The sequence below is a fragment of the Natator depressus genome, chromosome 6 (genome assembly GCF_965152275.1).
Source record: "Natator depressus isolate rNatDep1 chromosome 6, rNatDep2.hap1, whole genome shotgun sequence".
NCBI lineage: Eukaryota > Metazoa > Chordata > Testudines > Cheloniidae > Natator > Natator depressus.
This window is the reverse complement of record NC_134239.1, coordinates 35281042-35307916: the sequence shown is the minus strand read 5'-3', so window position 1 is coordinate 35307916 and position 26875 is coordinate 35281042. Positions and strand designations below refer to the sequence as shown.

The following is a 26875-nucleotide window of genomic DNA, read 5'->3' as shown; positions in this document are numbered from 1 at the left end:
TCAGTTGCGCGGCCCTTGATGGCCTCCTGTGCGGCCACACAGGCGTGCACCTTAGAGGGAACACAGATTGTAAACAAAAGTATATATCATAAGACTTCACAAATATAGCATCAAATCCTCCTTATGCTTGAACTAAATGATTCCATATATGGGAGAATACAAGAATCTGTCTCTCTCTAGCAGCAGAATGAAAAAAGAACCACTGAGTGCTGGTAACCTTAAAACCCATAAAGAAAGAGGGCAAGAAGTGCTCTGCTCGAGATGCTTTCTGGATTTCATTATTGCAGGATCAGTCTGTCTGTCTTGTCCCAATCTTCCCACAGAGATGTCTTTTGTGAACTACAGTGGATCTAAGGGGCCATGAGGTTGTCAAATGCTATTTAGGGTCCCAAATGGTAATATAAACAAAGGAGTGCTGTAACCATTTGATTTGATAATTCCTTTCCAGTTGTCTGAGTATCCGTTCTTCTGTCTTCATCGCACTCCTTTTGTCCCCCTTTCCTGTTCCTGTCTCATTAGAGGGCTCTATTGCATGCCTGTGGTGTCCAACAGGACAGAGTCCTCACTGTTCTGCTTCATCTTTCCAATTCTGCCCCCACCCTTCTGCTAGTAATAGGAACAGCAGATGGGGGACAGGTAGAGCTTGAAGAAAAGGCAACTTTTGAGAGTTGTCCTCCATTCTACAAAGGGAGAGGCCCTGTTGTTTGTTTTATAGATGAAACTCTTACCATCCGTTTATGAGACACAGGGAGAAAATGTTGGAGCCTTGCAGCTAGCTCCCTGTGTATGGAGATGAAAGGAGAATGGAGAGCCCAATTAATCTCCCCTGGAAAGAGGGGCGGGTAGACTCCTAGTTTTTTAGTATCTGTAGGATGGATGCCAATCACTGCAATATGAAGATGTAGCTATTCTGTGTGTGTATTTAGGTGGGGGGTGGGTGCAGTGAGAGCAGGGGTGGAAGTCTGCTGAGAGAGGGTGCTTCCACGAGGGAGAGGTGGAACAGAAATCACCTGCTGGACCCAAAGTAAATTGAGAGGGTGGTGGAAGCACTTCAGTCACCCCCAATGCTCCCTCCTCCCAGGAGGAGGCTCCTGGAGGCAGCTGCAGGAGCAACGTGGCTGCAAAGCAACGGGGGGCGGGGGGGGAGGGGCACCTCCACACACGCTGCTGGATGTGCGCAGCTGTGCTAATCAAATGTGTGGCACTTGAATCTCTCCTGGGTGGCCGCCCAACTGCGCAGCTTAGAGGGAACACAGGTCACCCCCTCTCATCCAAGAAGGATGAGACAAGAGGAGAAGAAAGAAGAGATACAGATAGAATTCTTCTTGTCAGTCAGGATATGTCTGCACTGTAATCCGTGAGCTGTGATCTGCAGCACATGTAGAGATACCTGAGTTAGCTGTGGTGTATCTAGGTCAAAGTGAACTCCAATAACACCAGCAATGAAGCTGTAGCAGTGCAGGTGGTAGCACAGGCCTGCTGCTTAAATATGTACTCAGGGTCCCAGGCACTTGAAGCTGTTGTAATTCAAACTAGTTTTCACCTAGCTAGATCAAACCTGGGGTATGTTTGCATGTGTTGCAATCACACCTCCTGATTGCAGTGTAGACATTACCTCAGACAGAAATTTCTTCCTTAAGAGCTGATTCAAGCAACATTTGACTTAAGAAAGGGAAATTAATTAAATAAAATATAAAGGTTACCCCTTCTTAACTCTGGTTGACTTTCATTAGTGGGTCTGGAGCTCTGTTCCTTACACTATTACAATTATGCCACTGTCTCTACCTGCTTCTTAGTTTCTGCCACTTATCACCCACTGGCTGGGATACCGTTCCTTTCCTATACAGACAGAATCATAGAAGATTAAGGTTGGAAGAGACCTCCGGAGGTCATCTAGTCCAACCCCCTGCTCAAAGGAGGACCAACCCCAACTAAATCATCTCAGCCAGTGCTTTTTCAGGCCGGGCCTTAAAAACCTCTAAGGATGGTGATTCCACCACCTCCCTTGGTAACCCATTCCAGTCCTTCACCACCCTCCCAGTGAAATAGCGTTTCCTAATATACAACCTAGACCTCCCGCACTGCAACTTGAGACCATTGCTTCTTGTTCTGTCACCTACCACCACTGAGAACAGCCTAGCTCCATCCTCTTCGGAACCCCCCTTCAGGTAGTTGAAGGCTGCTATCAAATCCCCCCTCACTCTTCTCTTCTGCAGACTAAATAAGCCCAGTTCCCTCAGCCTCTCCTCATAAGTCATATGCCCCAGTCTCCTAATCATTTTTGTTGCCCTCCGCTGGACTCTCTCCAATTTGTCCACATCCTTTCTGTAGTGGGGGGGCCCAGAACTGGATGCAGTACTCCAGATGTGGCCTCACCAGTGCCGAATATAGTGGAATAATCCTTTCCCTCGATCTGCTGGCAGTGCTCCTACTAATGCAGCCCAATATGCTGTTAGCCTTCTTGACAAGAAGGACACACTGTTGACTCATATCCAGCTTCTCATCCACTGTAATCCCCAGGTTCTTTTTTGTAGAAGGTTAGCCAGTCGGTCCACAGCCTGTAGCAATGCATGGGATTCTTCCTTCCTAAGTGCAGGACTCTGCACTTGACCTTGTTGAACCTCATCAGATTTCTTTGAGCTCAATCTTCCAATTTGTCTAGGTCACTCTGGACCCTATCCTTATCGTCCAGTGTATCTACATCTACCCCCAGCTTAGTGTCATCAGTGAACTTGCTGAAGGTGCAATCCATCCCATTATCCAGATCATTAATGAAGATGTTGAACAAAACTGGCCCCAAGACAGACCCCTGGGGCACTCTGCTTGATACCGGCTGCCAACTAGACATCGAGCCATTGATCACTACACGTTGAGCCCGACGATCTAACCAGCTTTCTATCCACCTTATAGTCCATTCATCCAATCCATCCTTTTTTAACTTGCTGACAAGACTACTGTGGGAAATCGTATCAAAAGCTTTGCTAAAGTCAAGTTATATCACGTCCACTGTTTTCCCCATATCCACAGAGCCAGTTATCTCATCATAGAATGCAATCAGGTTGGTCAGGCATGACTTGCCCTTTGTGAATCCATGTTGACTGTTCCTGATCACCTTCTTCTCTTCCAAGTGCTTCAAAATGGATTCCTTTAGGACCTGCTCCATGATTTTTCCAGGGACTGAGGTGAGGCTGACCAACTTCTCTTGGTTGAAGAAAGCCTCGTCTACCTCATACTCCTGCTCTGGTGGGCTATAGCAGATGCCCATTACTACATTACCCTTGTTGCTCTCATGTCTAAACTTAATCCAAAGAATTGCTACAGGCTTTTCTCCAGTTCCATAATGGTGCACTTATAGAGCTTCTAAACTGTGTTTCCTCCAGCCTGTGACTTCCCATCATGGCTGCCACATCTCTTACCCCATTCCTCCTTCCTCGTTCTGCCCTAATCTGATTTGCAGTTCTCCAATGTCCTGTCCTGTTTAGGTGAATACTAATTAAAGTTGTAGACTGGGAATAGTAATCAATGTTAAGCATTATTTAGGGGTGAAGCTGTTCTCTGTAGGGAAAAGTCACTGCTGTATTATAACATATTCTGTTACCGTGCTATTTTCAAGAATTATTAGAGATCACAGAAGGCCAGTGGTAGAACTAGTTTTGTGAGTAAATATATTAAAATAGACTAAATAGAGCAAAGTAAACTGCCATACCGATTGCCTCAAAACAACTTTTAGCTGCTTTTATTATGGATTTCAAAGGTCTAAAGCAAATTCAAACTATCAGTTAGTCTGGGGTGGTGTAAAGGGCACATCTGTTTAGATTGCACAATAAAAGGTGAAACAATATTATTGTTATCTATTCAACATCTGCTGTATCAAATTAAATATTGTTTTTTGTAGGAGTACAAACAATATAATAATTTATTCTCTGTTGCTTTTTGAGTATCTGCAGTGAATCAAACACAAAGAACATCACTCTTAACTCTCTCCACTATTAACACTTTTCTTATTGTTTCTTAATGTTTAAATGTATTCTCTGAAAATTCTACAAGGATATACTTTAATCTTTTCACACTAGCATGATTTTAACATTGCAAGCAAGTGTTAAGTGTCCAGAGTATATTGTGGAAGTATAACACAACTAGCTATTGAATTTTAGATCAATATAGGTTTTAAATATTTTTCAGTATTGGACTGCGTTAAATAAAGGATTCAAATGGTTCTGCAATTTACATCTCCTGTTGTAAAGCAAATATGTTAAGAATGTTGGAAAAGTTTTTGTGCATGTGAAATACTTTGCAATTTTTCAGCGTCTTGCTTCTGAAAATAAAGTGCATTTTTTAGAAATTAAAAAATTAAGCCCCTTAATCCCTTGCAAGATAGGAAAATATTATCCACATTTTACAACTAGGGAAGTAGAAGCAGAGATGAGTTAAGCTTGGGATTTTCAAAGGGACCTAAAAGAAATTCAATTTTACTTCTTTTAGGTCCGTTTGAAAATTGTAGCCTTAATGTAATTGATGTATCCAAAGAAGTAATATAGTAGCAGATCCAGGAAAGTCTCTTTCATCTGAGTCCTGTGCATAAACTGAGAGATGATCCTTTTTTCAACTGCAAGACGATGGCAATGGTGTCTTCTCAAGTATGAGGAGGGTGTTAATTGGAGGCACTGACTATGCACTTACCACTGTACTGGCTAACTCCAGAATGGTCCTAGCTGTTGTCAAGTAAGCTGCCTAAACAGAAGAGTTTTTATGTATGAATCATTTAAATCATTGGTGAAGAAAGAAAACAGTGGACTCTCCAACTGACACTTTTTCAGTTGTACAAAATGCTTGGGGAATGGAATTTCTCTGGTGGTTAGATGCTTGTGGAGTGTAGTAGTATGACCAGGCAAAAATAATTTTTAGGATTGAAAGTAAGCCATGGTTATAGCTATATTATTAAACTACTCCTATTTCATTTTCATTATTCCTACATCTAAGAAATACATATTCTGCTTCCTAAGGAGTCTCTAATCTCACTGTGGTATAGAAGGAAGTGAAATAAGAGTTCAGGCAAGGAAGACTGGAGTGCATTAGTAATTTATGTCCTGGATAAAACAAAAATGCCATTTTAATTCAAATCCAGTAAACTTTTGAGCTACAAAATTTTTATAGAGAATTTTATAATCCATAACATTTTAATGTCATTGACAATTTTGAAATTGGCTCTTGATTATATGAGGGTCTCTATTGTATTTTATTTTAATAAAAATAGAAATCCACTTGTAAGCTTCATTCAGACCACTGTAGGATTTGTCTGTCTCGATGTGTAAATGTAATAGTTTACACTGTGATATTTATCACAGCATAAGCCACAGTGGTGGTGTTAGTAAATTTGTTGAATGGGAGAAACTTTCATGCTGTGATTTTTGTCTTTCTACAGGCTCAGCAGAAGGTTTGGGGAAAATAATTCAGAGGTTTCCTCAGAAGGATTGGGATGACACTCCATTTCCACAGGGAATAGAGTTGGTAAGTTCATATTAACCTTCTGTATTTTATAAACTTCTTAGAGCTGGAGCCTGAAAATGTAGTTCCCTGGGCACATTCATCTAGTCTGACATGGTATTGAACAAGATCATGTTAGTGGGATGTAGATAATGTCTTTGAGGTTCGTTTTCGGCTAGCAGAAGATACAGGAAAAAATTATCCTCTCCATTAACAGAAGTAACTGAAATGTAAGAAGTAGAAAAATTATTTCTAAATATGGTTGCTTGAAAGTTAAAAACAAATTTCTTTTAAAAAATAGTTTGAAAAGTGTAAGAAGAAATGTCAGTCCTTTTTTTGTAAAATGAATGTGTGTTTAATATGCTGAAGAAAATATGAATAAATTTAATTTTCATCTTTAACCATTGCAGAATATTGTAGTTTTTATGTATGGAAAGAGATTCATTGAGTAATGAAAATTCAAATTTAAAGGATGTACAATGTAACTGTGCGGGGAGACCTTATTAGCAAATTATTACTAAAATGTAACATATGTAACAAAAACGTATTAGCAAGATATTTTTATGACTGCATTTCTATGGTGGCTGAACAAACATGTCATGCAGGTATCCAGTATAACTGCATGACTTGTCTTGTGATAGTGCTTACCAGTACAAACTTTTTTTACACTTTAATATCTACTTCTGATAGAAGTTATATGTTAATTTAAAATTTCAGTACATACCTGCAAATGAAATCCAGAGTTAAACATACTACGTTGCTTTAGGAGCTACAGATAGACAATTAAGCAAGTATTTGTGTGGTTTTTTGGGGGCAGAAAGAACAGGGAGATGGAGAGTTAGATTACTTGATAAATGTGTCATGATTTTGTTGGAGCTAGAGCATACGCTTAAAGCAAGTTATCCATGGAATTTTGTTGTGGAATGGAAAAGAGAATTTTTTGCGGTCATGATGGTATGAAACATTGGTATCTATTCAATAACATTTAAGGCTGCTGCACTATAAAGTGCTTAAGGCAGTTTAATAGATGAACTATAGCTTGAGATAAAATAATGGATATATTTGTCCAAGCAGTCTCTCTCCTTCCTCCCCTCCCTAGCCCTTCACCAGAATAAAAACGATATTATATCATGAGAACTTTTAGGAGAGTAAATTATAGGCTGAAATATGAGCTTTCTAACCAAATTTGAAATAGGGATGAAAATGCTCAGTCATAGAAAAGCAAGTCTGTAATATCTTTCCATGTGTGCAAAACTCTAAAATTAATGGTTTTATGCTGTTTTCATTGTGTTGAAAATTTCCCTGATAAAGCAATCCAAATGACATTCTGTGAATTGATTGTTAGAGTAGTAGTATAATTGCTGTCTCTTCTCTGATTCTTGGACTACAGTCTCTTTTCTATTATTAGCACCACATGTCCCCCCAAATCACTTTCTCTTAGTCTCTATGCATATCTCCTGGAATACCAATAGCAGACAGTTGCAGCAAAGTGGTCTTCTCTCTTTTCTTTCAACTCAGCATTAGTTATAAAATATCCATGAAGTAGTACTACATCTGCTTGGAATTTTGAACTGCTAACTTCATTAACATTGTACGAACTCTGTTCTAGCCATTCACATGTTGAAAAATGTTAAGTTTCCCACCCCTCCCCCATCAGTTTGTTTAATTAAAACTTGAGTGTGTTTCCTAAATAAAGTAATAACTGTATCCTGACTGAATAAACTCTGAGACTGAAGGTCATGGAAAGTTAACAGGAGCCATCCTCAGTTATGGTCATAATGAAAATGTTAATTAAATATATCTACATTTTAAACGAAAAAAGAAACTACAAAAACGAAATGAGTTGTCAAAAGATCAATTTTTTTTGGAACAAGAAGGTTAAATTCTTTTGTACTTTCTTCCACCCTTACTCCTCCTTCCTTTTCATTTCATAGATTTCCCCCCCCCCCATCAAGTCTAAAACTTTTTCTTGAGCTAGAACATGTCTTTTAGATAGACACCAAGTCTTTATTTAAAAACTCCAAGTGACGGAGAATCCACCACATTCAAAGGTAAATTGTTCCAATAGCTAATTATCCTGATGGTTAAAAATTTGTGCCTTATTTCCAGTCTGAATTTGTCTAGCTTCAGCTTCCAGCTCTGGATCATCTTATTCGTTTGTTGACTAAAAATCACTCTATTATAAGAAATCTTCTTCCCATGCAGGTACTTTATAGACTGTGATCAATCACCTCTTAACTTTCTTTTTGATAAGGTAAATAGTGTGCACTTCTTAAATCTATCTCTGTAAAGCAGATTTACCAGGCATGAAATCATTCTTGAATCCTTTCTAATTTTTCAACATTCTTTCAGAAAGTGGATGCCGGAATTGTATTTAGTAATCCAATAATGGTCTCACCAACGCTCCATACAGATGTTTTGCTACCTCCCTACTCCAACTTGATATTTCCCTGATTATACATCCAAAGATTGTGTTCGCTCTATTACCCGTAGCATTGCACTGGGACCTCTTGTTCAGCTGGTTATTCACCATGATCACTAAGTCCTTTTCAGAGCCACCGCTTTTAGCGTGCAGTCCTCAGTCCTGTATGACTGGCTGTATAATTTTGCAGTTGGCTATATTAAAAACATATGTTGTTTAAATTTCCCTCCCTCTTATCTTTCCACATTACACTTTCTCTTTTCCATTGTGAGAGAAACTCTTTGCCTTTCTCCTTCTCCCCTTCTCTCCTTTTCTGTCTCATATACATTTAGGAGTTTACCTGCTTCAGCTGAACAGACTGGGGAATTGTCTTTACTGATCTAGAACTTGAAGTGTATGAGTACGAATGGCTGAGCAGATGGAGGGTAGTCAGTCAAGGTAGTGAGATTTGCATAATCACTGTACAGTTACTGAGAAATAACAATTCATTGATTATTCAAATAAGAGACTCGTAGCTGATCAGTTTAGGGAATTGTGTAGCTAAGAGAACTGAGCATATATATCCCTGTATTCTAGTTACTTGGTTAATTCCATGTTAGTATAATTCTCCATTATCAGAAACAGTGGCCCTTACACTTATCAGTTTACCTGTGATGAAGAGAGAGAGAGAGTTTCCTCGATGTTTGTTTGCAATATTTCCATGTATTTCACTATAGGAAATACCTTGAATTTTACAAATACTTATTTAATTTTCTAAGACAATTCACAAGTTTTTAAGACCCACCATTGACTATGCCTTATTTTACCAATATAGCTACAGCAGGCACCATGGTAACATGCTGCTTTTGAGATCATGTTAATACAACTAAGAAAATGTTTTCCTTCAAGAGCACTTAGTCTCTATGGTCTGTTTCTGCATTGTGTCAAATTTAAGTATCTTTCAGTGGTGTAACTATAACTCACTGATTTTGAATATAGTAGAGGATATTCTCTGAGAACATATTTTCTGTGTCTTGTTAAAGTCACACTGTCAGAAAAACATTTTCATAGATGTGATCCAAGAATCTAGTGTAACCATTACTTGGCTTGAGCATAAATTGTATTGAATTCATTAGAATACAATACAGTAAAAACAGTCCATCTGCAAACACAATACATGTGAAAAAAAAGACTTCTCAAGTAAATCAAATTTTTATAGTTGTCAACATTTGAAAATTTTCTAGGGACAATTCTGCAATCTGTCTTGGCCATTATTTAAATAGGTAGTCAGCTGATGGAGGGTCATGAGTGCTGCTGGTGATTTTGGGTTATTTTAATATGGATAACTTATTTATTCAGGACCTCAAAAGATATTTGGAGTTTAGATTAGTGTCCGCAAGTCTGAAAACTTCTCCAAATTTTTGGAAGCTTTTTATGAAGCTCAGCATTCTTCCACCCTTCACAAAATGCTTTATTTCAACTTTCTCTCTCTACCTGGAGCTGTCTTCTTGGGGTGAGGACTTCATTGGTGTGTTAGGGTGATAACATGCGGTTCCCCTTCACCAAGGTAACTTCTGAAGAGTATTGGGCTCTTTCTCTCTCATCTTACGTAATGAAGGGGGGAATGATGTAGGGCTTTTCTCCTCCTCTTCCCACTTTTTTCTTCCCTCTGTAGTCATTCCCACTGTTTTCTGCTTTCTGAAATTCTCCCATTTCTCTCTTCTCCCCCCTCTCATCTTTGCTTTCCCTTTGTCTTTTTTTTCTGTTTTGATGCTGTTCCATTATTTCTCTGATCAGAGAGTGTTGATGCTAGCTGATGTAGCTATGTTGACTCTGGCTAACTCTGCTCCTCTTCTCTCTCCCCTGCCTTAGCTGCTGCAGTGATTTCTGGGTGTGGAGAGTGGCTGAGGCAGGGAGGAATATGTATTCAACCATAGCCTTTCTACTTACTCTGCATAGTGATCAACTTTTTTTCCTCCTCTTATCTTTTTCTTTTTAAATAAATCCTTAGACAATCCAAGATTCTTGTTGGAATGAAACACCTAGGAGTGAAAATACAATTTCAGGGAAGTCTTGACCAAAAGAGGTTAGATAACAACTGTGGAATAGTGACAAGCAAATACATTTTCCTTTCCATTTATTGCAGGAATTGTTACTGACATAACTGTGACAGATGAGAGAAGCCTGTTATATTGAGATGTGCAGATGCTATAGGCAAAGGGATAATTCATAAGCATGTGTATCTTTTAAATGTAATATGTATCCTTGTGAGCTAGGGATGTATTTTAGCTCCATGGGGGGAAGGTTACCAAGCTTCCCCCAACAGCTGAAATCATTGGTGAATCCCTGCAAATCCCTGGACAGGTAAACAATTCAAAAGCAGTTCCATCCCCTAGGAGAATTGCATACACGGGTTCAGATAGGGCTCAAAAGGCTAAGAGACAAAGAAAGGGTGTTTGGTATAATGGGTCATGACAAACTGACTCAGAGTCCCTCATCATGATCCAGAAACTGCCATGAGATTGTAACCCAAGAGACCGAAAAACCTGCTGGAAGGGTTTGAAGCACCTGGAAGCTGCCAGTGTCTCTCTGTGGAAGATGGGTGACACTTGGTAAGCTTAGCACCCAGGTAGAATGTTTGTTTTATTATGTTTTCTTTGTAATGCTTTTGTACTAAATAAATGTACTGTGCTTTGTGAAATCTGGTAATCACTGTCATAGACTTGGGAGAGAACAGAATAGCAGGTTCTCGATATTGAGGTCATATGAGACCTGTTGAGATAGTCACAGTGAATTTCAGGGGGACTGCAAGCCTAAATCCCTGGTCTGGAAGAAGGGGGATGCAAATGCCTGCTTGCAGAGAGGTGATGGCTTGAGGCCGGAGACCTCTAAACATAAACTATGCCAGGGGTCAGAGGTGCATTTAGCCCTGGAATTGTGACAGACACGGAAAAAGTGTAGGCTGGATGAATTAGGTAAATAGTTATGGAGTTAGGAATATTGTGTTTAGGGTAGAATGAAAAGTGTTTTGCCTGTTGATACTAGGCAGAGTAGCTTGATTTTGTAATTTGGGAATTACAAGGTAGACTGATTTTTGTAGCAGTGAAACTCTTGAAAATGTCTCTTTTATGTTTGTTGCTTGTATAAATTTGTTTGATAGGGAAAGCTTGTCTCTCACAATGTGATGTTGCAATATGACATAATGTGGGGTTCTGAACATTTTAAGGATTTGTTGATGTAACTAGGGTGGATGACAGCTCTAATCTTTTCTTAGTGAGTATGTGTGGAACGAATTATTTTTGTATGTTTTGGAAAAAACCCTAAAAGAAAAGCTGATATACAGTTCTTTTTATTGTGATGTAATATAGTCCCCTCTTCACTAGCCTATTAAATGAAGTATTTAAATGAAAGAAATAGTGAATAGAACGTTGAGCATTTGTATAGAGGCTTGAGCAAAAAGGCTACAAATCAGGGGAGCTGAGTATTTTCCCAACTGTCCCATTAATTTGCTATGTGATCTTTGGTGAGGTGCTTAACTTTTTTGTGCATAAGTTTCCCCCATCTGGAATACAGAAAATTGCTTACTCAGTTTTGTAAAGAACTTAAACATCTGTGTGTGAAAAGTGCTGTATAAGTACAAAAGTGTATATAAAGGAAGCAAAAGTTAGGCATATGACAATGACATATTAGAAGAGCTAAGCTTGAAAAAGATTACCTGTTCTGAAGGCTGAGATAAATGAGAAGTGATTGGCTTTTTACTGGAACACCTGTTGCACAACCATACTTGGGAGTCCATTGAAAGAGAAAGGCATGTTAACTCATATCTTGGTTATTATAGGCATCTTCAGGCTTCTGATCTTTAAGTTGGCATTTAAGTGATGGAAGTATTTATGCTTTTTACTATCTAATGTTGCTGTAACACCTAGAGGCCACAGTCAGGATTGGGATACATTATGGTCAGTGCTAGACAAACTCTCAAGAAGAAGCAGTTGCCATTCCAAAAAGTTTATATAATATGGTGATATTTTACAGGTTTCAGAGTAACAGCCGTGTTAGTCTGTATTCGCAAAAAGAAAAGGAGTACTTGTGGCACCTTAGAGACTAACCAATTTATTTGAGCATGAGCTTTCGTGAGCTACAGCTCACTTCATCGGATGCATACTGTGGAAATTGCAGAAGACATTATATACACAGACACCATGAAACAATACCTCCTCCCACCCCACTCTCCTGCTATTTTAGTGGTGATAATTTTAATTGTTTGATGAAAGGTTAGTTGACATTTAAAGAGTTCTACTGGAAGAAATTTTATTTACTATGAAGCATTTCTATGTAATTTTCTGCTTAATTAATGAAGAATAACGGGAAATAGTACTGGGTTCTGTTTTTTTTACCCAAGTAAAAAAGGTATGTTTCTGTTTTAAAATATCACTGTTGCTCAACAAAGGAAAATTCAGTTGATAGTATTTAGAAACAAATAAAATGCAAAAATAAACTAGGTTTGGCACAGTCACTCTTCTTCGAACACATTATAGTTATTTTTGTCAGTTTTTTTTAACATAATAGGCCAATGAGAGACCCACAGACAGCCACACAAATTAATCAGAGTTCATTTTAGTGACAGACGCACAAAGTACAAGAATAATATTGCAAAGTCTTTCTGTGGCCGCCTTTAATGTTACATGATGATAAACCTGGAGATGCATAAATGCAATATAGTGTAACTTTTTGCTTTTGTTTACTCCATTGCTTTGATTTATATTATATTATTTCCCATTGTCACCTACTCATTGGAAGAGAAAATAAATATATTGTTTTTGGAAAAAATACATTTTGTTTGTGAGAAGTAACCAAGACTGCATTTTTTTTAAAATGATGTGATGTAGGTATGTTTTGTAGAGACACATCTTTTTGAAAAATACATTGGTTTTAGTTTTTTTTAAATTATTTTGGAGCACTGCCTTTTTCCCATGGCTATTCTTTAAGTGGTTGCTTTGAGTCACTTCTAATAATCCCAAATCACTGAAATGCAGTCCAGTTTCCTAATCCGTATTGTATGATCCACTGAAATACAAGCCTAGACATTTGAGTTAAAAATGTTTCTCATAGTGTAATATAATGTTAAGGTACCGAAGAAAATGGGGAATATTTTTATTAGTGTTTTAAATACTGTAAATATTAGGTTGAGTAGTACTAGAGTATTTTTTTCCTCCAAAAACCATTAATTGCTTGGAAATTCGAAAGGCTTTGAGTTTTCGTTTTTGAATTGTTTCTAAAGAAGCAATGTTGTCTCTACCTGGACAGCAGTGACAATCTGTAAGATAAGTTAAGAGGAAAAGTTCACGTAATTAGCCAATTTTCTTATTAAAAATATGCTTTTGTATATATGCTTATCAGTATCTCTCCTGGCCTTTTATCTTGAACACTGAGCACATTGATGGATCATGGCTTTGATCAAAAAACACAGCACATGCTTTGCACAAGGGATTCTACAGAGGCATTAAATTCACAAAAGCAATTGAAGGAGGAGTTTTCAAGGAAATTGCCAGATTACAGGCTGATAACTCTACTAATGCAGCATCAGAAGAAATTTGACTTAATGTATTAACAATTAAGAATGGGAACCACAAAGTCATCCTCCTGGTCCATACAAATTTGGGATAGTTATGGTAGCTGATTGAAAATGTAGAGATACAACCTTCTTGAGTCTTCAGTCAAGTGTCTTTGAGGTTGATGATTATGGAGAAATTTTGAATTTCTACAGTGCTCTTTAGTAGGGTTGCCAATTTTGGTTGGATGTATTCCTGGAGATTTCATCACATGACATAATCTTTAATTAAAGATTAATCTTTAATTCCTGAAGACTCCAGGCCAATCCTGAAGGGTGACAACCCTACTCCTTAGGTGCGTGACTGCTGTTTCTTCTTCCTTAACAAGGTTAAGGCTGAACATCCATGCATCAGTTTAGAATGATTACACTGGAAGAGGTCTCATCTTTTTAATTTAATTTTTGTTGTCTGAACAAATGGCAAGGACTTCTTTGTCATACTTTCCTCTGCACTGGAAATACCTTAATTATTCCTAAACAAATCCTGTCTTAAGTCACTCTCATGCCTCAGTACAAAGAGAGGGAATAGACAACCTTTCCAGTTCAAATTATTCTGTTACTGAGCGAAATGGTAGGGCTATATCTAATTTTTGTCTCAGGAAATTGAGATTGTAACACTTGGGTACTATTTGTCACACCAAAAGTTTCCTTATTTTTAAGTAAATAAATATTTCCGACAAAACAATTGAGCTGTCTGATTTCTAATTATATTTGGAATTTTAGTTAAACCATTATAGTCAACAAACAGATTTAAAGGCACGCTAGAACTCTCTACTAAATACACAGATTTCAATTAAAATATACAATAATAATTGAGGTATTTTCACATATTCATGCTCCAAATATTATTTTTCTGGAGGAAAGCCTATTTAGTGCTTGAACAAAATGTTCTTTTTTTTTTTTCCAAGTGATCCATTAAGCCAAACCATTTAAAGTTTGAACTTCCAAAATAAACTATAAAAACCAGCTATTCAGAGGTTGAATTAAGGACAACAGTTTAAACAGCTTTAAAGATCAGCTGAATTCTGATTGCCGTCCAAACTTGGTAAATTAAAAATGTGAAACTCATTAAGATTGAAGAGTTAGAGCTAGAGGTGACGTCTTTGGTACATCATCCAGGAAACTCAGGTTTGGGAACAATATTGTTTTTTCAGTTCTTGAGCTAGTGTAACATGTCAGTAGTGAAGAAGCAACACTGACAGTTCTTTGAAGGGAAAGGATAAGATTACGCTGTTTTAACATGTCCTGGTAACTATCTTGAGGGCAGCATTAATCTTGGAAGAAACTGTCAATAACTACACAACAGAAAATTCTATCACAATGTGTGAAGGAGATAAAAGATAAAAAGGATAGGACTATAGACAGGAAAACTGATGAGACATAAGGATGATGATAACCTAGTTTTATGTATATACTTGATCTAACTCAATTTTATATTATATCTTTAGCAAATAGTATGAATTAGACTGTTGGTCAGAGGGAAAGGAATTATACCTATACTTCCCCTCCTGTCCATAATGTTTTCCTTATCTTTGTACTTTATTTTGTACATAAACTAAAATTAACTTTTTCTTGGCTATGTTACAGAATTTTAGTACACATGGACAATGTAAATAGGGACTCTGCCCAAATTGGTTCTGTGTGCTGTCTTTCATATACTGATAATTGAAAATGTGCCCAAAAGTAATACCTGCAGAACTTTACTACGTTTAATTCTTTCTGTGCAAAAAGAAATGTGAAGATCTGAGTTAAGCCTCAAATTCAATGTTTTGTAGACTATCTAAATCAGTGCTTCTCAAGCTATCTGATGGGGGGGCTGGCAATTTTTTTTTCCAATATGCACGCAGACCAGCAGCTGATGGCTCGTGGACTGACACTGGTCTGCGGACCACCACTTCGAGTAGCACTGATCTCAATAACTTGGTCAGAAAATATATACTGCAGTGAATAATTGTGCTTTGTGTGGGGGATGAACTAGCTGACCTAACTGGTCTTTTTTCCATTCTTGTTTTTGGTATTTTATGAAACAAACTAACAGAAATTTAAAGATGGGAAAGACCTATGCCTGTTTCATAAGAGGGTCCTAATACTTTGAGTTTGAAAATGTCTGTTAGGTCATCTCGTGTTACCAATAATATTTTTCCTTTTGTCTTGCCCAGTCCAGTTTTAAATGAGGGACCAATATGTAAAGAATTGTATGTAATAAGTTTACACTTTACTGAGCGAAAGGAACTATTCCAAGGTCGTTTGGAGAGCCACTCAGGAAAGTTGGTGACCCTAACTCAACTTTCATTTTCAGCTTTTGTTGCCATCATAATTTTACTAATTAGCACAAATTTATTTGTTTTAACATTGTATCTTAACTTTTAACAGTTCATCATCCATCTCCTAGTCCATCAATACTGAAGCTTTGTCACCACCTTGAGTATGTTCCTTGTTTAAAAGATTGTACCAGTCTGTGCTAGAAAAGGGTTTGGACATTATACAGTATCATTATGGCGTTGAGCTATGTGTAAATGTGATTGGAAAGTTTATTTAAATTGTTTCTACTTTTATGTATACTCTCGTGTTTTTTAATGTACATTTAGTACATTTATATAGCAGATATAGTGGACCAAATTCAACCAGGACTTACACTCTGTGGAAACCAGTTGAAGTCAAAAGGGTTTGAGTTAAGAGTAGAATTTCTCTATCTGTACAATAAATTATATGTTTTCTGGGCCTGAAAAAGACCATGAAATCTCCGAGGAATGAATGATACAGACCTCTGCTAAGATGTTCTATCAAGTGGATATTTTATATAGTAGATGTACTGGACCATCTTCTACCCTAATAATGCATCTGAAATCTCTCATCTTACTTATAACACCTCAACATCAGCAGATCATCAACACACTGCCTAGCAAAATTCCAGAGTGCTTTGCCTTTGTCTCTGACTATGACAAATGCATATTTTGTTTGTTTTCTGTGTTAAGAAATTTTAAAGCTTTCAAAATAAAACATAATACAGAGCTACTGTGTGCTAATCTTAAAAATAGGAAATTTACATTGGTCCAGTAAGAACTCAGTTCAGCAAATCACTGAAGCATGTGCTTAAGCTTTATGGACATGCAACTGCTTTGTTGGATAGAGATGGATTTAAGCACATACTTAAGTGCTTTGTTGAATCACGGCCTCCAGTTTTGAAAAGAAGGATGCAGTCTGCACCCACATAAACCAAAGTCAAAGAGAGCTTCATGCCATTGCAGAGGAATATATTGCATTTTGTACACTTTAAAATTTCTTTAAAAATGAAATTACATTTTAATATTTCTATCATCATGTTCCCATTACACCTCTGCCGTTTAGGGCAGTGACGAAGCTCCTCCACTCCTATCTGTTTCTTGCAAGTCTTTCAGTGGTTCCCAGCTGTGCCCCAGATTTTTCAACTGGTCTTCCACAGCTCTTTGCCATGTTGTTTTTAGTTGCTGTCAGAAGAAGAATAATCTAAGAAGTAGATAATGTTAGAAAATCTCATTCAACTATCTTTGCTGGGGTTTCTTTTTTTTTTTTTTTTTAAATTCTGGATGATGACAGGTATGTTTATGTGTGTCTCTGTAATTTATATTTAGTTTCTTTCCTTTTTTAAAAAAAATGATGTGACCACATGGCTATCTTGCAGTATAAAAAACAAAAATCTTATTTACATGTGTATTGGGTACCTTTGATCAAATGCTGCTGTTACACTTGTGTAAATATGTTATTAGCGTCAGTGGAGTTACTCCCACAGGAATTACTTGCGTTAAAATTTGACCCTCTAAATCTGGGGGACTGGCATCTGTTATATAATAAATAAATAAAGTAAATGATTACTGAAGCAATATAAAGCAGTTTAATATTAGGAAAGTTGCAAGACAACCAACTGGTTTCAGAGTAGCAGCCGTGTTAGTCTGTATTCACAAAAAGAAAAGGAGTACTTGTGGCATCTTAGAGACTAACAAATTTATTTGAGCATAAGCTTTCGTGAGCTGCAGCTCACTATCCGATGAAGTGAGCTGTAGCTCATGAAAGCTTATGCTCAAATAAATTTGTTAGTCTCTAAGGTGCCACAAGTACTCCTTTTCTTTTTGCGAAGACAACCAACTGCGTGTTCTTGCTTGTAGAAAGAACTTTTAAAAGGAGAGTATGTAGATAGGACGAGTTAGCTTTACTCATCTCTGCATATTTTTATCATTTATAAGCAGATTTTAACTCTGCTGCTTACCCTCCCAGACGGTGTCATTTGTTAGGGATCAAAGAAGGAGGCTTTGATGCCTAATGTTATACCGGGTACTCATTTTTGTCCTTGGGCTAACGCAGTTGAATTGCATGGCATCTGCATGACTAATTTGAGAAATGAATGAGAATTCACATAATGAGACAGTCACACATTGAAATAGATGCTTATGCTAAATTTAATCTGGGTGCAGGTATATATGTGCACTGTAGGGAAAAATGAGTGGGTGTAACTATGCTACAGTCATGGACGTGTAATTTGCAGTTAGGTCAAGTGTGTACAAGTACAAAAATGCATGTGTTTCTACACAAGTTCAATAATTTAGGTGATATCATTGTTTAAATGCCTTAAAAGGCAAAGCATTCATATATTACAACACTAGGAAAAATGCTGATGTGATATTGTAGACAGAAGAAAGAAGAGTTAGTAGCAGTTAACTTTCTAACTGGATTTATTTGAGCAAGGCCGTCTTAAAATTTTAAAGATCGCTGTTTTACAGACAAACATGTTCAGTATCTGAGGAAACTCCCTTTCCAATTTTTACCCAGTTATAAAAAATGGAAAAAAATATAGTTGAGTTTTAAATAAATACATTGCGGGGAACACCCACACATGTAAGGTTTTTTTTTTTTACACTGAAGTTGAAATCATGTGAAAACAGTCATGTTGCAGCAGATTCTGTTGTATCTTAAACATGCTTTAAGGCATTTGCTGCTACATAGTTTCAACTGAAGTGTTGAAAGAACCTTAGAAAATCGAGCTTAAAATGGTTCCTTTTCATGAGGACAGTTCCTGTTTTATGTTTGCAGTTCATTTATCCTTGTATGTTTGTGTGTATGTAGTAAACATATAATCACATGTGTAGAGGTCATAGCCATGAGATAATTTCAGAAACAAGTGTTAAATCACAGAGCTATGTGATAAATTCTTTATTGTGCACCTTTTGACAGCTTCACATGCTCCCTGTTTACTAATCCATCTCCTACACAAAACCAGATTAGAGGCAATCCCGGGATGTAGGCACACTATGACTCTCCCCACGCTCCTAGAGAAGCAGGGGAAGCAACATTGCGCTCTCTTTTCCCCTTCAGGTATAGCAGTAGGGATTTCCTCCATATGAGAGATGCAGAGTTCCCCTATCCCCCTGAGAGAGGCAGGGGTGGCATCCGAGGTGCCTCCCTCTACCCTTCATACTTACCCAACAATTGGAATGTATATGCTTGGGTCAGCGTTGGCAGGAGTTTTCCAAAGCAGAGTTCTTGAAGTTAACTTCTTGGAGATGTACCGGGCAGTTCACACCCCTGACAGCTATTTTAGAGGTATTCTGTAGATTCAAATATCAGTGCATCAGTTACTCAGCTCGTGGTTGTCTAGCTTTTCTTCTCAGGTGTGAAGGCTAGAAACTTTTTTAAATGAAAGCTTGATATTGTGATGTAATTACATCACTCCTGGAGTTGAGGCCCTTGACATGGGCCTGTAGTGCCCATTTCCTTAATCCGCCATGTCCTTGGAATTTATTTTAGCATTTTGCACCTCCTGAACAGCTTCAAAAATCCATTGTTTTAAAAATATCAATTTACCTGAAAAATGTTTTCTTCTCTACCAAATATGGAATTCAGCCCCCAAATTGCACCTGTCCAAGACTCAGATATGCAAAATTAAGCTGGGAAGCGCCACATCTCCACTCCTCCCCCTCCCTCAGAGAAAGTCCTAAGAGCTGCCAAACAGCTAAGGAGCACTTAGCACTTTCTGGGAGGGATGGGAGGGAGCGGGGACGTGCCTTGCTCCAGAGAGGAGGTGGAGTGGGGATGGGAAGATGTGGGCCGGGAGTGGAGCGGGGACAGGAAGAGGCAGGCCTGGAGCATCCCCCAGCAAAGTCTGCACCTGTTCTTCACGGGGGAAGCTGCCGCTGCTGCTGCGCAAGACGCTTCTTAGCGTCCTTGCCTGCAGTGGTCTGTGCCTGTGTGGGGTAAGCCAGAGGCACCTCCCAACCACAGTACAGCACAGTACTGTACAATAGATAATGCCTCTGGTGTGCCCCCAAATTTTTTTTTGGAACTTGACCCCCCACATTAACATTAAATCTTATGGGAAAATTGGATTTGTTTAACAGCGTTTCACTTAGTTTCATTTTTCAGGATCATAACTACAACGTTAAGTGAGGAGTTACTGTATAGCCCATTTTCTAGGCATTTCTACTAGAACTGACTTCAGGCCTTCCTTTAGAAATATTAACAAGGTGTTTAAATATTTTCAATATGTTAGTGACCTTTGTTTTCTTGAGTTCAGAACAATACTTCTAAATACCTTAGATTTTTCCTCGACCCTCTTTCTCATGTTTGGTGTAAAGTAGGTGCTTAAACCTATAGCATAAGGTAAGTAGTAGCAAAGTTACATTAGCCTTGTATAAGAGTTTCTAACAGTCTCTCACTTTATATTCATTTTATTTGACTTTAATATGAGAATTGTTTGTAAATTTATGTACCTGGAATGAAGCTAGTCAATACTGTTGTTTTTGCCAGGTCATCTTTCTAATATCTTCCCTGAAATTTTTGCCATAGGAGAAAATTCTTTTTGCCCTCAGAGCTCTTTTCTTTTGGAAAACAAGTGTGCAAAGCATTGCAAGCCAAAACCTAGAAAAAAATACCAAAAAAACCCCAAACAAACAAACCCAAACAAAAAAATTCTGATTGGTTCTGTGATTACCTGGGTAGTATTCCATCACAACCAGTGTCATGCCCCACTCTACCTGTTATTTTTACTGTAGTATAGAAAACAAACGTACATGTGGCGAATGTAATATATCTTTGGAAAAATAGTCTGTTTTCTGGTGTTGCTGTTCTGTTCTACAGCTATATTAGTATTTTTATTTATAACTTAGTTGCTTGTAAGCTGTCCATCTTTAGCCCTAGACACTGTTCTAGAGCCCCATCAACATGCATGTTGTTTTACAAAAACAAAATGTAAAGTCCCTGCCAGAAGGAATTCATAATCTGCTTTAAGAACCTCACTAATTCACACTGGCTGGGAGACCATTGTAAACCAGTGAATTTTGCAAATTAGTGAGGGCATATCCTAAGAGGCACTGAACACCTTCCATTTACATTGATGTCAATAGGAGTTGCATGTGCTTAGCACTTCTCAAGACTTGATTAAGTGACTTAAACCATAAACTAAGAAGTAATGCTCCACAAAATGTACTTTGTTCCCTTATTGTGTCAATTGTGGTTTAGTTTAAATCAGGGGTTCTCAAATTATGGCTTGGGACCCTAAAGTGGGTCACAACCCTGTTTTAATGTGGTTACCAGGGCTGGCATTAGACTTGCTGGGTGAGGCCCAGGGCCGAAGCTGAAGCCCGAGCCTCACTGCCTGGGGATGAAGCCGAAGCCCAAGAGCTTCAGGGGTCAAGTTACATACCCCCTATCTGGGGCTGAAGCCCTTTGGCGCCCCCACCTGGGGTGGTGGGACTTGGGCTTTGGGCCACCCAACCCCAGGCAGCAAGCTCAGGCTTCGGTTCCCACTCACGGGGTCGTGTAATAATTTTTGTTGTCAGAAGTGGTTCACGGTGCAATGAAGTTTGAGAACTGCTAGTTTAAATTATTTAAGGTACTTCATAATATACTATTAAATGTAGTTTATTAAGTAAATACACTGAAGCGTTTATGACTACTACTACATCTTTTAGAAGAGCAGTTCTGAATCAGAGGTCTGGGACCCCTTGGGGGTCTGTGAGCAGGTTTCAGGTTGTCTGCCAAAATAAGCCAGAGAGGGGCCAGTGTTAAGACTTGCTGGGGCCCAGCGCAGAAAGCCAATGCCTGAGCAACTAAGCTTTGTGGGCCCCTTTGTGGGCTCAGGGCAATTGTCCTGCTTGCTACCCCCTAATGCCAGCACTGTCTTTTAATCTACTGGATATGCAGAAAAACAATTGTGGCACAGGTGGGCTGTAGAATTTTTATAGCATGTTGAGAGGGCCTCTGAAAGAAAAAGATTGAGAACCCCTGTTTTAGATCTTTCCTGAGAGATGAGGAAAAACATGAATGTTTTTGTACAGATTGTAAAGTGTGCACTTAAGCAAAGTACAGATTAATGAGATTTTAATGTGTAATTGTGGTATATCTTATTTCCTGTTGCATTCCTTTTTTCTTTTGTTTAACTTTGAAATATGAATAGACGGTACAAACTAGAAAAAGTCCCTTCATTTCTTTATGGGTTGCCTACTACTCATGACGTGTTCACTAGAAGCAAGGTTCCAAAAGCAGTCAGGATATTTGTTTTAGAAATGATATAAAGGATTTATAGCACTGTAAGGAACCAACATGATATTCTGAATGATGCAATAGCTCTGTAGTTGTTTTCTAATGCTGATATTCAATCTTTTGCTTTAATGGCAGGGATCCTGTGCTTCAAATCAGGCAATGAAATAAACAAGCCTATAAACCATGTTGAACTGTAAAGACTATATTTTCATTGCAGATCGGAAGAGCGTGTTAATCACGTTCTTACGCACCATTATGGCAGTTTATATCTCAGACTTTGAGAGTGCAAATTTAAATTGCAGCAAGGATCGCAATACAACTATTGTTGCAGATAACACCTAACATTAAAAGAACTGAAAGAAAATTATTTTAAACTCTGAATTTACCATGTGGACTGAATTCTTACTCTTGAGTCTGTTCCCAGCACAGAACAGGCTAGAACTTCCCTAGTTATCAAAGATTTTTGGCCATTTGAGGTCAGGTAGGGTAACCCCCTTAGGACCAACTTTAGGAGATACAAACTGGAGTGGTATCTCCTGGAGCCTGCACATGAGACTCCTTTCAGTGTGGTCTACATATTGGGTAGGAGTTGCCTTGCGGCAGATGCTTGATCTAATATTTAAAGTTCAGCTTTGCGTCTCTGCTTTTAAAGTCTTGATGGTTTTAAACATTCATTGTTGCTCACTGAAGAAGGAACTTTAAAGTCTTAATGGCATTTTTTGAAAGATATATTTTTCTAGGTATATCATGTTGCCTGTTCCGCATTGTTTTGTGTCTAACAGTTGCAGTGACTCACTGCATATGTGTTTTTGTCTGCAGCAGAAGGGAATAGTTGAATAAAGTATAATATACATCCTTTGTATGTTAAGTAGCGTGCTGATGCATGAAATCAGATTGGAATCAACAGTCAACACTCATCCTCTGATGTCTTTCTGCATATCCAGGAGGAATGATCTTATACCTCTTTACTTCTGGACACATTTCCCTTTGGCTCTTGACAGTTGTTCCAATGTTTCTCACAACTTTACATCTTCCTGTTGTGGGTAGGCACTTCCCTGTTGTTTAAAATTGCCTTATGCAGTTTGTGTGCTTGTTTGTTTGTTTGTTTTTTGTTTTTTTTTTTTTGGTTAGGAAAAGATTGGAAAATATGTGGGTTTGTGGAGACTCCTTTTGCCTTTTAGTTTCACAGGGTAAAAGTCCAGTAAACATGATACTTGGAGAGAAGGGATAATTTACCTATAGTTTTGCTTCTAGTATCTTCACAGACTCATAAATTTTAAAGCCAGTAGCTAATTTTTTTCAGCTAATCTTGTCCTAGCTCAGAATGACAGTTACATTAAGAATCGGAGGAGCAATGGTGTGGACTTAAGGAGGTATATAGTATATATACTATATAGTACATTGAAATTACTTTTTAACTTTTAAAAAAAATGGACTAGATTTCAAGTTGATGGTGTTCCTTTAAACTCTGAAGTGGGATTTTATATATACAGAGAGTACGTAATCCATTTTCAGCTAAGGAATAAACACTAAACTATTCTAGGCCGTTAGTGATACACTGCAGTGTAAGCAATTTATTTAAATGTTTTAGGAGCTGGTTTGCTGTTTCTTGTTGGCTATTTCTATTATAGTTAAGGGTAGGTGTGGGTGGGTGAGAGTGAGAGAGACTTTTGGTCTATTGAATCCATAGCTATTTATCTAGTGGTCAAAGAAATTAGAAGTTGTAATCTTCAAGGCTGTGTAAATAGGAGAAGGAGGAGAAATTAATAACTTGTTTCTTATCTAGTATTCTATTGTCCTGAACATAAGATTATGAACATTGAACAATGGCAATATATGCACTGTGGGAATCCAGAAATGATTTACATGGCAAGCTAATTCCTATGATTGTGAATTAGTTTGAAATGTTTTCTAATAATTCAGGGAAAAGCAAATTAAGTGCAACTAAATTATGCTTTTATAAACTTGAACTATTTTATAAGTTTTAAACAGTCTGTGTATGTGTATGTAGTATTTTGTGTATTTTGGAGTAGCTACCTGTGGGGTTATATTTACGATTTTTCAGCAGTCCCGTTTATAAATCTTGAATGTCTTCTTTTAGGATTAACTATATTGCTACTTTAAATTTAATTGGTGTGAACTTTCATGTGTTTTTGTCAGGCTTGATGCAGGTTTGTTTGTTTGCAAGTTTCCCTAAAATGGCTTATATCAATTAAACATTAAATTGTAGATTGAAAAAAAAAAATTCTTGTGGTGCTAAATCATATTTTCTTCCAGATAAAAGAATGCACTTTATAATATATTACACATAGCTAGACCATATTATGGTGAAAAATATACATTGTTATAGCTGACTTTGAAAATCAATGCCTCGATGAATTTCATTCCCGTGCACTTGCAGTATTGACATGCAGTATTTATTTACCATAATTAACAATATTTAACCTTGCTATAAAATTATTCTGAGGTAGACCAACAAAGGGTAGGAACGAAGTCTAAAAGGGAGCTTTGGAGCACATTTTTTGGTGTATCCAGGTTGTGCGGCTCCCTGATTCTGTATCCTGGCCAAAGCACAGGTTTGAGCTGTATTGTGTTCTTGCCCCTTCTCACCTGTGACATGTCCCTCACACCAAGGACTGTGGGGAGGAGCTCACTTTGCTGGCAGTGCCAGCAGGCAACTTAAGGAAACGATTTTACCTCCCTGTGTGGCATGTGAATGGGTCAAAGAAGCACATTGGGGTAGAAAATCGGGTCCATTTATTGATTTGTTTTTGAATCAAAAGTAGATTTGTAATCCTTGTACTACTTATAAACAGCATGGTTTGTGAATTTTTTAATAAGGGCTTCTTTACCAGATATGAACAACTGTGAAGCAGCTACGGTTTATTGCAATAGCTATTGCAAAGTAGCAAAACCTTTCTTAGACCTGTTGAGTTTGTATTAAGCAGCCTTTGCCAAATCTTTTCCCTGGTCAGCTATCTTCTTATAAGAAATTCTTACAGCATATTGTTTTCATTTATACAGAAGCTTCTGCTTACAGATGGAAAAGGAACTTTATGCTTCTTCCTCCTATGTCACTTTGTATTTTAATATTTGAGATATGTACTGCTGGTATGGGGAGCTAATATTATCACCTGCAGTTCACCTGAAGCTGCCCCAGTATGTAGGAGTGAAAGATCTTTGTCTTCTTCCATGTCTCCATCACTTCGTGAATTTGAAACAAAATAATGCAGACAATAAGAAAGGTCTTGAAAAGACAGGTTCTCAAAATAGAAATAACTTTAAGAAAAAGATATAATTATTTATGGTTAATACTCAGTATGTCTATAGATTCACTGCAGCGTTAATTAAGGAAACTTTCAGAAAGATATATCTCTGAGAAGCCTGCTTTCATATGTCACTAGGTGTTTTAACTCAAAAATTCATTTCTGTGTTAGAGGCAAATGGTGTGGGGATAACAGGATTTATTCTTATCTTTATGACCTGCTAGTTAGAACATTGCCAAAGAAAAACACAGAATTCTATACAGATGTTGAGCTCTTCAAGTGACACAGCTTTATCCTTTAATGTCATAAAGGATTTTTTCCTGATCAGTTAATAGTCTTTAGATGAAAACTGCCTTGGAGTTTGTCAGGCTTTCAGAGGATCTTTTTAAGAGAGACTAAGGCTATGGCTACATTACAGAGCTTACAATGGTGCATCCGCATTGATGCAGTGCTGCTAGTGCAGACGCTCTGAGCCGATGGGGGAGAGCTGTCCGTTGGCTTAATTACTGCAGGCCCCGGGAGTGGCGGTAGCTATGTCAGCAGGAGAAGCTCTCCCGTTGACATAGCACTGTCCACACCAGTGCCTAGGTTGGTGTAACTTACGTCGCTCGGGGGAGTGGCTTATTCACAGCCCTGAGTGACATAACTTATACCAACGTAAGGTATAGTGTATACATAGCCTTACATGTTATGCATGCCAGGATAAACCCGCAAGAGTGTAGCTTTTGCTTGAGGACACCATTGTAGATGACCGTGAAGGTTTGTCCACGTGTGTGTGTTGTTTTTTTTTAAAACCAGATCAAATCCAGTTAATCTGGTTTGAAAATGTTTGTGTACAAATTAGTGCACAGTGATGGACAACATATCTCCTCATTTATAATGAACTTTGGAGTCTTCTTATAAAGTGGACAAAATTTGCTTCAAATTTAATTAGTTTGGTGTATTGTTCATGAGGATGCGATTGCTGAGCACTGCTTTTTACATGCTCCAAACAGCTGTCCCAGAGTGCTTTGCAGCTTGACCATTACTGACCTGTCTGTTGACTTGTGTGCTCCCCCATGCTGTGATATCAAGTTTCCAGGATGATGCCTCCCCCTCTTTAAAAGCTGGCCTAGAGGTAGATTTTTCCCATTTGCTCCTGGATCCCAGTGTATCAGCATTCTTAATAACCGTGATAACACTCCAGAAGTCCCACAACATGCCTCATGCAGCTGCTTGGGGCTGTGCTGTGAGCTTGTATTTTGTTTCCATCTGGGGAGAATTGTGAGTTCAGGAAGCTCTTGTGGACAGCCATTGGAATAAAGATCTTTTCATTGCAAAGCAGATGCCCATGAAGGGTTATGCTGGGGATGGTGAGTAGTGCAGATAAAAAGCAAGCTGCTTAGGAGAAAGTACATGGATACAAGAGAGAAAAGGAGACAGGCTGGCAATGAACATGTGACTTGGCCATTTTACGATGAACTGATAGGATATGGCACATTTATAACACAACCCATCCTAGACACCATTTGGAGCCTGTTGTTTGAACTCTCCACCTCACTGAGGATAACTGGCAAGACCTATCGGAGAATGGTGGAGAGGAGCAGTCCACTGGGAACCAAGAGA

The 26875-nt window shown here is 38.1% G+C and overlaps 1 protein-coding gene across 4 annotated transcripts in view; it reads left to right on the top strand.

Annotated features, from left to right (window-relative positions):
• The window catches only part of SBF2 (SET binding factor 2), a 563151-nt gene that overhangs the window by 98286 nt on the left and 437990 nt on the right, over positions 1-26875 (top strand). For all 4 annotated transcript variants that reach the window (XM_074955034.1, XM_074955032.1, XM_074955033.1 and 1 more), the window contains exon 2: positions 5423-5508. In XM_074955034.1, the coding sequence (XP_074811135.1) occupies positions 5423-5508 (86 nt within the window). The remainder of the gene's footprint in view (positions 1-5422; positions 5509-26875) is intronic.